Source organism: Dryobates pubescens, chromosome 21 (genome assembly GCF_014839835.1).
Source record: "Dryobates pubescens isolate bDryPub1 chromosome 21, bDryPub1.pri, whole genome shotgun sequence".
In the NCBI taxonomy this organism is placed as follows: Eukaryota; Metazoa; Chordata; class Aves; order Piciformes; family Picidae; genus Dryobates; species Dryobates pubescens.
Genome location: NC_071632.1, coordinates 19090246 through 19103464, shown reverse-complemented (window position 1 = coordinate 19103464; position 13219 = coordinate 19090246). Strand labels below are relative to the sequence as shown.

Genomic DNA, 13219 nt, shown 5'->3' with positions numbered 1-13219 from the left:
CAGCTGGCTTGCTCTGTGCAGGGTATTCAGATGGAAGGCTGCACAGAAAGACAGCTAAAGGTTCTTTTGTCTCAAAATTTGGTAGATTTGAACCAGTACTGTGTCATAGCTGCCTCCTTTGGTTATCCTTGCCTTCATGGCAGTCCCTTCCCTCCTGATGACCTGGTACCTAGCTAGTGGGCACAGCCACTCCCACAGCAAGACACAGAGTCTTCAAGCTTTGCACTGGAAACCAACAGTTGTAGACAGCAAGAAGGTCTCCCCTGAGCCTCCTCTTCTCCAGGCTAAGCAACCCCAGCTCCCTCAGCCTCTCCTCCCAGGGCTGTGCTCCAAACCCCTCCCCAGCTTTGTTGCCCTTCTCTGGACACCTTCCAGCAACTCAACATCTTTCCTAACCTGAGGAGCCCAGAACTGGACACAGGACTCAAGGTGTGACCTAACCAGTGCTGAGCACAGGGCACAGTGACCTCCCTGCTCCTGCTGGCCACACTATTGCTGATCCAGGCCAGGATGCCCTTGGCCTTCTTGGCCACCTGGGCACACTGCTGGCTCATGTTCAGCTGCTGTCAACCACTACCCCCAGGTCCCTTTCTGCCTGGCTGCTCTCCAGCCACTCTGAGCCCAGCCTGTAGCACTGCCTGGGGCTGTTGTGACCAAAGTGGATATCTCTCCAAGGGGATTGTCCAGAATGATCTTTAATTTCCTTTTTACACCCTGTAGTGACTTACTTACATTTTACTACTTATCTGCTCAAGATCTGTGAAAAAAAGTGTTAAAGACATAGCCACAAAGTGTCTCCCCCCTGCCAGTCCGAGGCAGCTCGCTGGGGCATCACCTGACGTGCAGGTCAGCTGTGTGTGGCACATGGGCATCACGTGGCTGCCAAGAGGCCACCACTCTGAGCCCTGGCTGGAGTCACTTGCTGGGCTTCCTGCCCAAAAAAAGCCCTGCTAGGAAAATGCACTTCCCATTTATCACTGCAGGCCCTCCCTGCCCTGCCACGAGCCCTCACGTGCCAGGCGTCCTCTGACACATGACCGCCTGCCTCAGAGCAGGGACACCTGAGGAGCTGCCTCCAGCCTGCTGGGGTTGTGTTTGGCACTCTGGTTTTCTGAGGAAGAGAGAAGTGCACGAACCAACTCATCTCCTTCTTCCTCAATCTTTTAGCCTGTGGTCTCAGTCCCAGAGGTGCTGGTGAAGTGGAGGTCTCAGCAGGGTTCGAGCCCTGCAGGCTTCATGGGCATAGGTGGTTGAGTAGAGGAAGGGGACTGCAGTGTTTTCCTCCTGCACTGTTACAAGTCATTAGAGAAACAAGTGGAAACAGGCTGGGGGAAAAAAAGCCAAACAGACAAACCCAACCCAAACAAACAAAGCCAACCCCAACCCAAACAAAATCGACCCAAACAAACAAAACCAACCCAAACAAACAAAGCCAACCCCAACCCAAACAAAACCGACCCAAACAAACAAAGCCAACCCCAACCCCAACAAAACCAACCCAAACTGACAACCGTACAAAAAGAAACAAACAAGAATCAAGTTCTCCATGGTTTAAATGCTTCACCTGCTCTGCTTCTCTCTGTATAAGAAGCTGTTGCTTCTTATAAGCAGAACTAGTAAAGCACAGTAAACAGGGCTGGTAGGGACCTGGAGAGGTCAGATGCAAACTCCTGTCCTTGCCAGAAGCTGATGATTGATCAGAGGCCCTTGAGGACCAGAGCTAAAGTGGCCCTTAAGTCCCTTTCCCTCTCCCCTCCCTTCTCCTCTCCCCTCCCCTGCCCAGAGCTGCTCTGACCCACGTGCAGGACTTTGCACTTGGCCTTGCTGAACTTCATGTGGTGCACAGAGGTCCATCTCTCAGGCTTGCTTGGAGAGCTTGCTTGCTTCATTTCCTTCCTAACCTCTCAGCTCTTTTCCAGAAGCCCTATTGCCCAGGGCTTTCTCTCCTCTGGTCTCAGCCTCCTGGGCTGTCTGTGTGCTCTGGTTCTTGAGACATCATAGTCAAGTGTATGGTTTATTAAGGCTGGAAATTTGTCTGCTTGTAATTAGATCCATAACTAAGCATAAGTATTTGGTCTTATGATAAATGAATACCAAAGGTAGGTCATAAAATCACAGAATGGTTTGGGTAGGAAGGAACCTTTAGAGGCGAGCAGGGATATCCTCAGCTGGACAAGGCGTGGTGACAGGTTGGACTCAATGATCTTTGAGGTCTCTTCCAACCGTAGTGATACTGTGAAGGCTGCTCAAAGACCCATCCAACCTGGCCTGGAATGTTTCTAGGGATGGGGCATCCACCACCTCTCTGGCCAACCTATGTAAGATGTACCTACTTAGGTCTCAGTGCATGCATTTGCTGATGGTCACACCATTCCTGACCACCACTGTGTGTCTGTGTCCTGTTTCAGCACTTGCAACCTTCATAAACAAAGAGAAAAGTGGAGGAGTTGTCAGGGCCACCACTGGAAAGCAGGCTGAATTTCTTTCTGAGACCTCTGAGGCCAACCTCATGGTTAAGTGGTACAAAGATGGCAAAGAGATCACAGCCAGCAAGAAATTCACGGTGGAAGATAAAGGAAAGATGCACAAGCTTGTGGCTTCAGCTGTGACAAAAGAAGATGAAGGAACATACACGTGCAAAATAGGAGATGACACTCTTACTTTTGATTTAAAAGTCTCAGGTAAGTTTGGGGTGCAAAGATTGGAGCAGAGTCTGTTAGAAACTCAGGACTTTTCTGACTGCCATCCACAGTTTATTGCCAGAGCTGTGACTGCTGTCTCCAAGCTGTGCCAGGGGAGGTTTAGGCTGGGTGTTAGGAAGAAGTTCTTCCCAGCAAGAGAGATTGGCCATGGGAATGTGCTGCCCAGGGAGGTGGTGGAGTCTCCATCCCTGGAGGTGTTCAGGAAGAGCCTGGATGAGGCACTTGGTGCCATGGTTGAGTTGATCAGATGGTGTTGGGTGAGAGGTTGGACTGGATGATCTCAAAGGTCTCTTCCAACCTGGTCTATCCTATCCTATCCTATCCTATCCTATCCTATCCTATCCTATCCTATCCTATCCTATCCTATCCTATCCTATCCTATCCTATCCTATCCTATCCTATCCTATATGTGCAGAGGATCCTGAGCCCAAGCCATGAGCTGTTTCTCTTTCCAGATGAAGCTGTTAACTTTGTCAACAAGCCCAAAACGCCTCCAGAGGTCTCAGTCAGTCCTTCTGACACCCTGGAGCTGGTGTGTGAGGTGTCAGCCGCGAGTGGAGCTGTGGTGTGGAAGAAGGATCAAAGTGAGGTGAAGCAGGACCAGAGAACAACAGTCATCTCCCAGGGGACGCACCGCAAGCTCATCGTCAAGAAGGTGACACAACAAGACCAAGGGAGCTACACCTGTGAAACAAAGGATGACAGAACAACATTCCAAGTCAAAGTCAAAGGTGAGAAAATGCTAGGAATGCCAAAACTAAAGAAACATTCACTTTTGGGTGGTATCTTACCTTTGGAGGATCACCTCACAGCCTCTCTGGGGTGAACTGTTTCAGCTGTAGGCCTTCATTTCTGGCCAGCTGCCCTATCAATGTTTTAAAGGTGCACTTTGGCTCCCATGTAACCATGAAAATTGAAGGGCAAGGATGGTGACTTGTGCATCTCTCTCAGTTATCTGGTGTGCCTGCAGAGAAGCTCCTGCAGAATCATAGTGTGAGGCCATAGCAGAGGTGCAAGGACAGATAAAAGGCAAGGAGGAGGTGCTGAAAGAGCTCTGATTAGATGGAGAATAGCTGAATGGCAATGATCCTAATAAAAGAAGTGGAACAGTTCATGGGTATGAAGACAGAATGAAGACTGAAGCTTCATTGACTGGAAGCTTTGGAAGAAGAGGGAGGAGGGTTCAGGTAGTGCATGTTGATGCTCTAAGACCCAAGTCCAAATCTGAGCTCAAATGATGATTTTTTTTTTACCTTTATCCCAGCATTCCCATGCACTTCTTCACTGTCAGTAAGATGGAGGTGAAAGTGCTTTCTTGTCTTTAATGGGCTACCAGGATCATAGAATTGTCAGGGCTGGAAGGGACCTCAAGGATCAGCCAGGTCCAACCCCCCTGCCATGGGCAGGGACACCTCACACTACAGCAGGTTGCTCACAGCCACATCCAGCCTGGCTGCAAACACCCCCAGGGATGAGGCTTCCAACATCTCCCTGGGCAACCTGTGCCAGGCTCTTACCACCCTCATGGGAAACAACTTCTTCCTAACATCCAATCTGTATCTCCCCACTTCTAGTTTTGCTCCATACCCCCAGTCCTATCACTCCCTGGAAGCCTCAAAAGTCCCTCCCCAGCTTTCTTGTAGCCCCCTTCAGATCCTGGAAGGCCACAATTAGGTCTCCTGGGAGCCTTCTCTTCTGCAGGCTGAACAACCCCAACTCCCTCAGTCTGTCCTCACAGGAGAGGTGCTCCAGCCCTCTGATCATGGTGCCACCTGGCAAGGGCAAGCACAGTGAAATAGGGTTGATAAAGAACTGGAGAAGACACTTGCCAAAAGAACCCAAGGGTGACTGCTGTGGCTTTCTTACAGAGACAGAAGACATGTTTACAAACAAGGAGAAGGTACAAAAGGAGGTGAAAGCTGCACTGACACAAAATGCCACCCTGAGCTGTGAGGTGGCCCAGGAGAAGACTGAGGTGAAATGGTACAAGGAAGGGAAACTGATCACTGCCAGCAAGAAGTTCAAGGTGGAGGCAGAGGGCAAATCTCGTCGGCTGGTGGTGAGTCAGCTGGAGAAGAAAGATGCTGGGGAGTACACCTGTGAGGCTGCTGGCCAGAAGCTGACCTTCAGGATTGATGTCACAGGTGGGAGACACATTTTGGTTGGTGTTTCATTGCCTTTTCATTGCTGCTGATTGTCTTCTGGAGGTGTTCAAGAGGGGATTGGACGTGGCACTTGGTGCCATGGTTTAGCAGTCATGAGGTGTTGGGTGTTAGGTTGGACGTGATGACTTCTGAGGTCTTTCCAAGCTTATTGATTCTATGATTCCATGTTATGATTCTATGATTCTTCTCCTGTTTTCTCTGTCAAGAGATTAGAAATGCTGTTAATGTGCCTTCTGATGCTGGTCTAAGCCATCATTTCAGTGAGGTTGTCAGGCAGATCTAGTGGTTGTGTGCAGGTATCCCAACACCAGGTTCTCAACTCCCTGCTGTCTTCTTTGGCCCAGATAGTGAATGAAGGATTTCCATTAGCAGGCACATTGGTCAAGGGCCTCTTCCAATCTGATCACCACTATTGCTGTGTTCCTCCTCTTGTTACTGATATTCTTGCCTCTTTGTTTCATCTTTTCTCTGTACTATGTCCTCCTTCCCTCCCAAAACAGGGAATTGCTTCAGCTAGTCCATAGTCTGGCTGTGCAAACATACAGAGGTGAGCAACAGTTCCACAGACCATGAATGTTTCATGGCTGATGGACAGAAATAGATACAGATAGAATAGAATTAACCAGGTTGGAAAAGACCTTGGAGATCATCAAGTCCAACCTATCACCCAATACCATCTAATCAACTGAACCATGGCACCAAGCCACCCATCTCTTCCTAAACACCTCCAGGGATGGTGAGTCCACCACCTCCCTGGGCAGCACATTCCAATGGCCAATCTCTCTTTCTGTGAAGAATTTCTTCCTAACATCCAGCCTAAACCTCCCCTGGTGCAGCTTGAGACTGTGTCCTCTTGTTCTGTCACAGATGGTTTGTGTTCAACAACCTGTCATCCAGCTCCTCCTCTTACCACTTCTTCCATCTGCTGTTGGATACCTGGTTGTGATGTGTCAAGCTGGTGGGCATGTAGTGATGGGACAAGAAGTGATGGCTTTAAACTGAGAGTGGTTAGGTTTAGGGTAGATGTAAGGGAAAAGTTCTTCACTGTGTGTGGGTGGTGAGACACTGAAACAGCCTGGCCAGAGAGGTTGTAAATCCCCCATCCCTGGAAGTGTTTGAGGCCAGGGACTTTGGACATGATCTAGTGAAAGGTGTCCTTGCCCATGGGAGAGGGGGTTGGAAGCTGATGATCTTTAAGGTCCCTCTCAACCCAATCCATTTTATGATTCTATGTTCCCCCCACCTTCTATGTGCAGTGTGGAACCACTGCTGTAGGTTACAGCTTTGCTACTCCCCATAGCACACACTGTAAGCCATCAGCTGCTGGGTGCCCACTCTGCATGGGGCACACAGGTTGTGAGTTGGGGCACTGGCTCTGTTTCATGAATTGTGCAGCTCATGCTCTTGGCTCAGGGAACTGCCAGTTTCAGTGGGGGCAGGGTTACAACAAGGCTAGACCTGAGAGGCATCGTTCAGAGAACATACAACATGAGCACTGGCAGAAAGCCCACTGGTATGAACCCAGTTCAGCTCAGCTGCTGAAACCAGCCCATACATTACTGCAGAGAATCTTAGAATCCTAGAATGGCTTGAGCTGGAAGGGACCTTGAAGATCATTCAGTTTCAGCACTCCTACCATGGGCAGGGACACCTCTCTCTAGACCAGGTTGCTTGAACCCTCATCCATCCTGGTCCTACACACTTCCATGCATGAGCCATCCACACCTTCTCTGGGCAACCAGTTCCAGTGTCTCACTACACTGCTCTGAGGAGTCAGAAACCACAGTAACTTGGTGCTTTTATGTTTGAATTCCTTTACCTGAGGGCTGTCCTTAGCTGTCTGCCTCAGAAGCCAAAGGATTTCAGCTCTCTTTCAATGCAGATGACCTCATGGCTGGGCAGGGTAAGGTAACACTGCTCCCCCTGTGTCACAAGTGGAGAGTCCTTGCCTAGCTACCGTTGCTGTATTCCTCCTGGGTACAGCTGTAACATGACATTGCAAGGCCAGCACTCCCTGCAAGATGATCCAGTGTGAAAGTCAGGAGGGATTATGAGTACTCAGAGGGGTTGGCTCTGCTGCTGCAGAAACCCTTGTCTCCCTGGAGCGTCCCAAAGCTCAGTGGCTTTCTGGGTTCTTAATTTATCCTGCTACCATTGCACTCAGAAGAGTTTGCAGGGCTCCTGTGCTCCAGGGCTCCACTGGTCACACAAAACCTTCCCTGCTTGAGGGCCACTTGAAGGTTAGATGCCAAGTGTTGAGTGTTGGGATGCAGCTATGGATTTGGGGCTTTGAGGGAACCAGGTGCTGCAGGCTTTGGGAATGAGCTGGATGTGTAGCTGAAAGGTCTGATGCAGCAATCTCATTATTTCAAGTGTGATGGTGCCAGTGAAATCCTTGTTTGAAATGGCCAAAGCCACATGTCCTGCAAAGGGTTTTTCATCCAGTTCCAGCAGGACTTCACTAAGCAGCTGCAGCTGGGGCTGGAAATGCTGTTTGACTATTTTAACCCTAGAACACATTTCTGAGGCAAAAGGCTGGGTGGTGTAAAACGCTTTGTGAGCTGATGAAAAGATTCAGTGACTTTCCCTATTGCTATAAAAATGGTTTCATATGAAACCATTATGTGGTCTAATAGTATGGTATAAGTATGGCTTGGATTAAACCACCAAAACCATTTCTATTAAAGGGCAGGAATGCAGAGGATGAATAACCCACCTGGGATACTCTTCCTCTGCCAACTGGTCCTTTCAGGTACAGCCCCCATGTACACATTTGGTTTGTAACTCACCTCTTTGGTGCCCATTCATGGCTCCTGTTGCAGACAGAAGCTGAGATGTTCCATATTTTCACAGCCCCTTTTGACTGTGAGCTGTGGTTTGAGCTGGAGCTATTTTAGCTCTCAAAATGCTGCTTAATCTGCAGTGGGTTGAGGTTTGCCTTTGAGGAGCTCTGCATCATGCAGTACAGGCCACGTCTGCTGCCTTGTTAATGACAACTTAATGACAATGAGACCTTCTTGCACCCCTTCTACAGCTGATGCAGCAGAGGAGCTCAAATTTAGAGTGTATAAAATGGGTTCCTGCTTCAGCTTGCTCCCTGCAGGACACTTCTCTGTCCATGGATTGTGCAGTACCCGTGGCCAGCCTATGATGTGGCTCCAGGGATTACAAGGAGTGCCATGGTCAGCAGAGTAGGAACATGACCTGAAGCCACCCCTACTCCTCACCCTCCCAGGCAGCTCCTGCCACTCAGAGTACAAACATGACAGAGATGGTGTGCAGAGAAGAGAGTCTTCAAGGAGGGGAAAAGCTCTCTGTAGGAGACTGCAGAGAGTGTCTGAGGGAGGCAGGCAGTAACTGCTTATGTTTTGAGGGTGCAGTGTTCTATGAGATATAAGCACCTCCAAAGCAATGCTACTTGCAAGACATGATCCTGTAGAACCTCTACACAAAACACATGTAGGATCTTCCACTTGCAAGCTATTCAGATCTTGTGTATTTCCCCCCCTAATGTTTCCCTATTTTAGAGGCAGAAGATGCTTTCATCAACAAGGAGAAGGTGCAGAAAGAGGTGAAAGCTGCACTGACACAAAATGCCACCCTGAGCTGTGAGGTGGCCCAGGAGAAGACTGAGGTGAAATGGTACAAGGAAGGGAAACTGATCACTGCCAGCAAGAAGTTCAAGGTGGAGGCAGAGGGCAAATCTCGTCGGCTGGTGGTGAGTCAGCTGGAGAAGAAAGATGCTGGGGAGTACACCTGTGAGGCTGCTGGCCAGAAGCTGACCTTCAAGGTTGATGTCACAGGTGGGAGACACATTTTGCTTCTCATCACATAAAGGTCCATGAGTTCCCTTTACTACAGAGCAAGATGAATCATGCTCTAGGCTCCAGATTCTCTGTAGCTTAGAACTTCACCGAGGAGACAAGCTGATAAAGCAACCAGCTTGTGTGAAACCAATGTCATGAAGGCCACTAACCACAGGTCTCTCCATCTGTGAGATGAATCCCACTCAGGCAGCCTTGTGGTTTTCTGCTTTCCCAGTAAACAAACACCAGGCAGCTTAACTGATGCTGTGCAGGGATAAAGGTAGGATCAGCCCCAGGTGTGTAGGACAGCACATCTGGAAAGAGTAGGAAACCTGAACTATTCAAGAAGCACTTAGATTGGAGCAAGCTTACATATGGGTCCCAGTAGAAAAGGAGATTGGGAGGTTGTTGGTGTGTTGTGTTATGGAAGAAGAAGTTGGCTTTCATGTGGAGAGGAGAAGAACCTTAACTCCTGAGGCCTGGATCCTTCTGTTCAGAAGTGGCTGATCTGTTCCCCTCAGGGTGTGCAGGGGATGATGTCCTGTCTGAGTGCATCTTTGCTGTGAGTGGGACTGTCCTAAACTGAGAGGGCTGTGGAGCTTGTCAGAGGTTCCATTTGGGCTTGAGCACCTTGCACAGTGTGTGGGTTTTAAATTGCTTCTCCCACTCTGCAGAAGCAGAAGATGCCTTCATCAACAAGGAGAAGGTGCAGAAAGAGGTGAAAGCTGCACTGACACAAAATGCCACCCTGAGCTGTGAGGTGGCCCAGGAGAAGACTGAGGTGAAGTGGTACAAGGAAGGGAAACTGATCACTGCCAGCAAGAAGTTCAAGGTGGAGGCAGAGGGCAAATCTCGTCGGCTGGTGGTGAGTCAGCTGGAGAAGAAAGATGCTGGGGAGTACACCTGTGAGGCTGCTGGCCAGAAGCTGACCTTCAAGGTTGATGTCACAGGTGGGAGACACATTATGCTTCTCATCACATAAAGGTCCATGAGTTCTTGCTACAGAGCAAAATGAACCACTCTCTAGGCTCCAGAGTCTGTGGAACCCAGATCTTCACTGAGTAGCTTGTGTGCATCCCCTGTCTCAGAGATGCCTGTAGCTTCATCTGTGAGATGCATCCCACTCAGCCATCCTTGCTGGCTTCTGCTTTCAGAGTAAAGGAAAATTAAACAAGCTTACATGTGTTATTGTGTTTGGTAGGTCCAAAGGTAGGGTCATCTCCCAGAGATGTAGGAAAATACATCTGCAATCATGCTAAAGGAGTAGCTAGACTGGCCAAGACTTAGGCTGGAGTCTCAGTGGTGGCTGAGGTGGAGTTCTTGTATGTGCACTACATTAAGGGACAAACAGATTTCCTGTGAATCCCTGGGGATGTGTAAAACCTGAACTTGTGAGGCATTGCTTCATTTTGCTCAGAAATGGCTGATGTCTTGTCCTCAGGCAGTACTGAAGGGCATGGCCTCTTAGTGTGTGGTGTTTAGCTGGGGGTGGGTGGGGGTGACCATTCCCAAACAACAAGAGCTGGGGGAAGTTCTTGTAAGCAGGACTTTGCAGCTGGTTGCAAACATGTTTGGCAAGAGTGAACACACCTCTGGTTTTTAATTTGCTTCTCCTCCCCCCCCAGAAGCAGAAGATGCTTTCATCCACAAGGAGAAGGTACAGAAGGAGGTAACAACTGCACTGTCAGAAAATGCCACCCTGAGCTGTGAGGTGGCCCAGGAGAAGACTGAGGTGAAATGGTACAAGGAAGGGAAACTGATCACTGCCAGCAAGAAGTTCAAGGTGGAGGCAGAGGGCAAATCTCGTCGGCTGGTGGTGAGTCAGCTGGAGAAGAAGGATGCTGGGGAGTACACCTGTGAGGCTGCTGGCCAGAAGCTGACCTTCAAGGTTGATGTCACAGGTGAGTGAATTTGCTGCACCTCTGGGTTCTATCCTGACAAAACTGCAGGAGAAGAAAGTGACTTTGGGATAAGATAGAATAGAATAGAATTAACCAGGTTGGAAAAGAACTTTGAGATCATCCAGTCCAACCTATCACCCAACATCATCTAATCAACTAAACCATGGCACCAAGTGCCTCAGCCAGGCTCTTCCTAAACACCTCCAGGGATGGTGACTCCACCACCTCCCTGGGCAGCACATCCCAGTGGCCAATCTCTCTTGCTGGGAAGAACTTCTTCCTAACCTCCAGCCTAAACCTCCCCTGGCCCAGTTTGAGACTGTGTCCTCTTGTTCTGGTGCTGGGTGCCTGGGAGAAGAGACCAACCCCCACCTGGCTACAACCTCCCTTCAGGGAGTTGCAGAGAGCAATAAGGTCTCCCCTGAGCCTCCTCTTCTCCAGGCTAAGCAACCCCAGCTCCCTCAGCCTCTCCTCCCAGGGCTGTGCTCGAGGCCTCTCCCCAGCCTCGCTGCCCTTCTCTGGACATGTTCAAGTGTCTCAATATCCTTCTTAAATTGAGGGACCCAGAACTGGACAGCCCATGAGGGCTGGCTAATTTTCCTTCATTAGGGAAACATGTTTCTAGGATGATGAAGATTTGGGAAGAACAGACAGAATAGGCTCCCAAAGTGTGTTTCCCAAGACTAGTTTTGTTTTTACTGGCACAGAAAATTGCTTTTCTTGGGGTTTTTTGGACAATGTAGTGCTAGCCCTCTTCCAGCATGCAGACTTCTTACAGCCTGGTGTGCTGCTGGACACTGGAATATGAGAACTTCTTTTCTGCAGGCCTTGGAGAATGCTAATGATGGTAATGAAAGCACCCTCAGGGCTATCTAAGCTGTTTTGGAGTACCTGCAAAGCAGCTCTGCACCTTCAGTCATGCAATTCAAATTATGCCTTCAGCTGATGGTGCTGGCAGGGAATGTGACTGGGAAGCCCAAATCCAGCAGGGCACTGGTGTGTGCATTTGGGAAGGCGTGTGTGTGTGAAAGACCCCTTCCCTGAACCTGCCCTTGTGCTCTCAGTTCCAGAGCCAGAAGATGCTTTCATCAACAAGGAGAAGGTGCAGAAAGAGGTGAAAGCTGCACTGACACAAAATGCCACCCTGAGCTGTGAGGTGGCCCAGGAGAAGACTGAGGTGAAATGGTACAAGGAAGGGAAACTGATCACTGCCAGCAAGAAGTTCAAGGTGGAGTCAGAGGGCAAATCTCGTCGGCTGGTGGTGAGTCAGCTGGAGAAGAAGGATGCTGGGGAGTACACCTGTGAGGCTGCTGGCCAGAAGCTGACCTTCAAGGTTGATGTCACAGGTGAGAGAAGATTCTTTGGCCCCCAGTTGCCATTTCTGGAACATCTAGAGAAATGAATATTATTATCTTCTATGTAAAATAGGATAAGGTAGTGAGATCCATCATTGAAAGCATTTGGTGCCTACCCATCTCTGCAGGAGCAAGCCCAGGGCTGCCTGGCTGCTGAAGAGACTGCAGCACTGCCCCATGAGGAGAGGCTGAGAGCCCTGGGGCGTTTTAGTCTGGAGAGGAGAACACAGAGGGGAGCTAATAAATGTTTATAACTATCTAAGGGCTGGGGGTCAGGAGGGAGGGGACAGGCTCTGCTCACTTGCTCCCTGGGATAGGACAAGGAGCAATGGATATAAACTACAGCACAGGAGGTTCCACCTCAACATGTGGAAGAACTTTTCACTGTGAGGGTCCCAGAGCACTGGCACAGGCTTGCAAGAAGAGGTTGTGGAGTCTCCTCTGGAGACTTTCCAGCCCCATCTGGATGCATTCCTGTGTGACCTGTGCTGGATTCTATGGTCCTGCTCAGCAGGGGGGTTGGTCTTGATGATCTTCAGAGCTCCCTTCCAACCCCTATCATCCTGTGATCCTTTGAAACTGTGAAAGTACTGACTGCACATCTCCATCCCCACATATTGGTGCAACCAGAATGTCTCTGCAGGGCAGCTGATTCTCAGTGAATTTCAGAGCAGGTCTGCAGTGGAGAGCAGTAGGCTGTCTGCACTCAGCAAAACACAAAACCTCACCACAGAGCACTTTGAATGTTCTACCAATGGCTTTAGATGTTTATTATCAAGTCAGACCCTTGGTTTTCAATCCTACCTGTAAACCATGATAAGGGCATTGGGCAACACACATCTTGGAGACACTCTGAATTTCTCTGTCTTTTCAGAGCCAGAAGTTGTCTTTACAAACAAGGAGAAGGTGCAGAAAGAGGTGAAAGCTGCACTGTCAGAAAATGCCACCCTGAGCTGTGAGGTGGCCCAGGAGAAGACTGAGGTGAAATGGTACAAGGAAGGGAAACTGATCACTGCCAGCAAGAAGTTCAAGGTGGAGGCAGAGGGCAAATCTCGTCGGCTGGTGGTGAGTCAGCTGGAGAAGAAGGATGCTGGGGAGTACACCTGTGAGGCTGCTGGCCAGAAGCTGACCTTCAAAGTTGATGTCACAGGTAAGAAACAACTGGTCTGAAGTACAGGAGAGGATAATAACTGTAGTAGCTGTTGCACAATGGCTCAGTTGCAATAGTCTGTAGGCTTCACCTGATCTCCTGTACCTCCTTGTCTGGACTTGCAGATGTGGGAATGTTTG

General features: G+C 49.4%; 1 protein-coding gene across 1 annotated transcript in view; it reads left to right on the top strand.

Moving 5' to 3' along the window:
- Positions 1 to 13219, top strand: part of OBSCN (obscurin, cytoskeletal calmodulin and titin-interacting RhoGEF) — a 142868-nt gene that overhangs the window by 20842 nt on the left and 108807 nt on the right. Inside the window, exons 8-15 of the mRNA XM_054171381.1 lie at positions 2409 to 2681; positions 3158 to 3433; positions 4571 to 4846; positions 8395 to 8670; positions 9348 to 9623; positions 10299 to 10574; positions 11645 to 11920; positions 12804 to 13079. Of these exons, the coding sequence (XP_054027356.1) occupies positions 2409 to 2681; positions 3158 to 3433; positions 4571 to 4846; positions 8395 to 8670; positions 9348 to 9623; positions 10299 to 10574; positions 11645 to 11920; positions 12804 to 13079 (2205 nt within the window). The remainder of the gene's footprint in view (positions 1 to 2408; positions 2682 to 3157; positions 3434 to 4570; positions 4847 to 8394; positions 8671 to 9347; positions 9624 to 10298; positions 10575 to 11644; positions 11921 to 12803; positions 13080 to 13219) is intronic.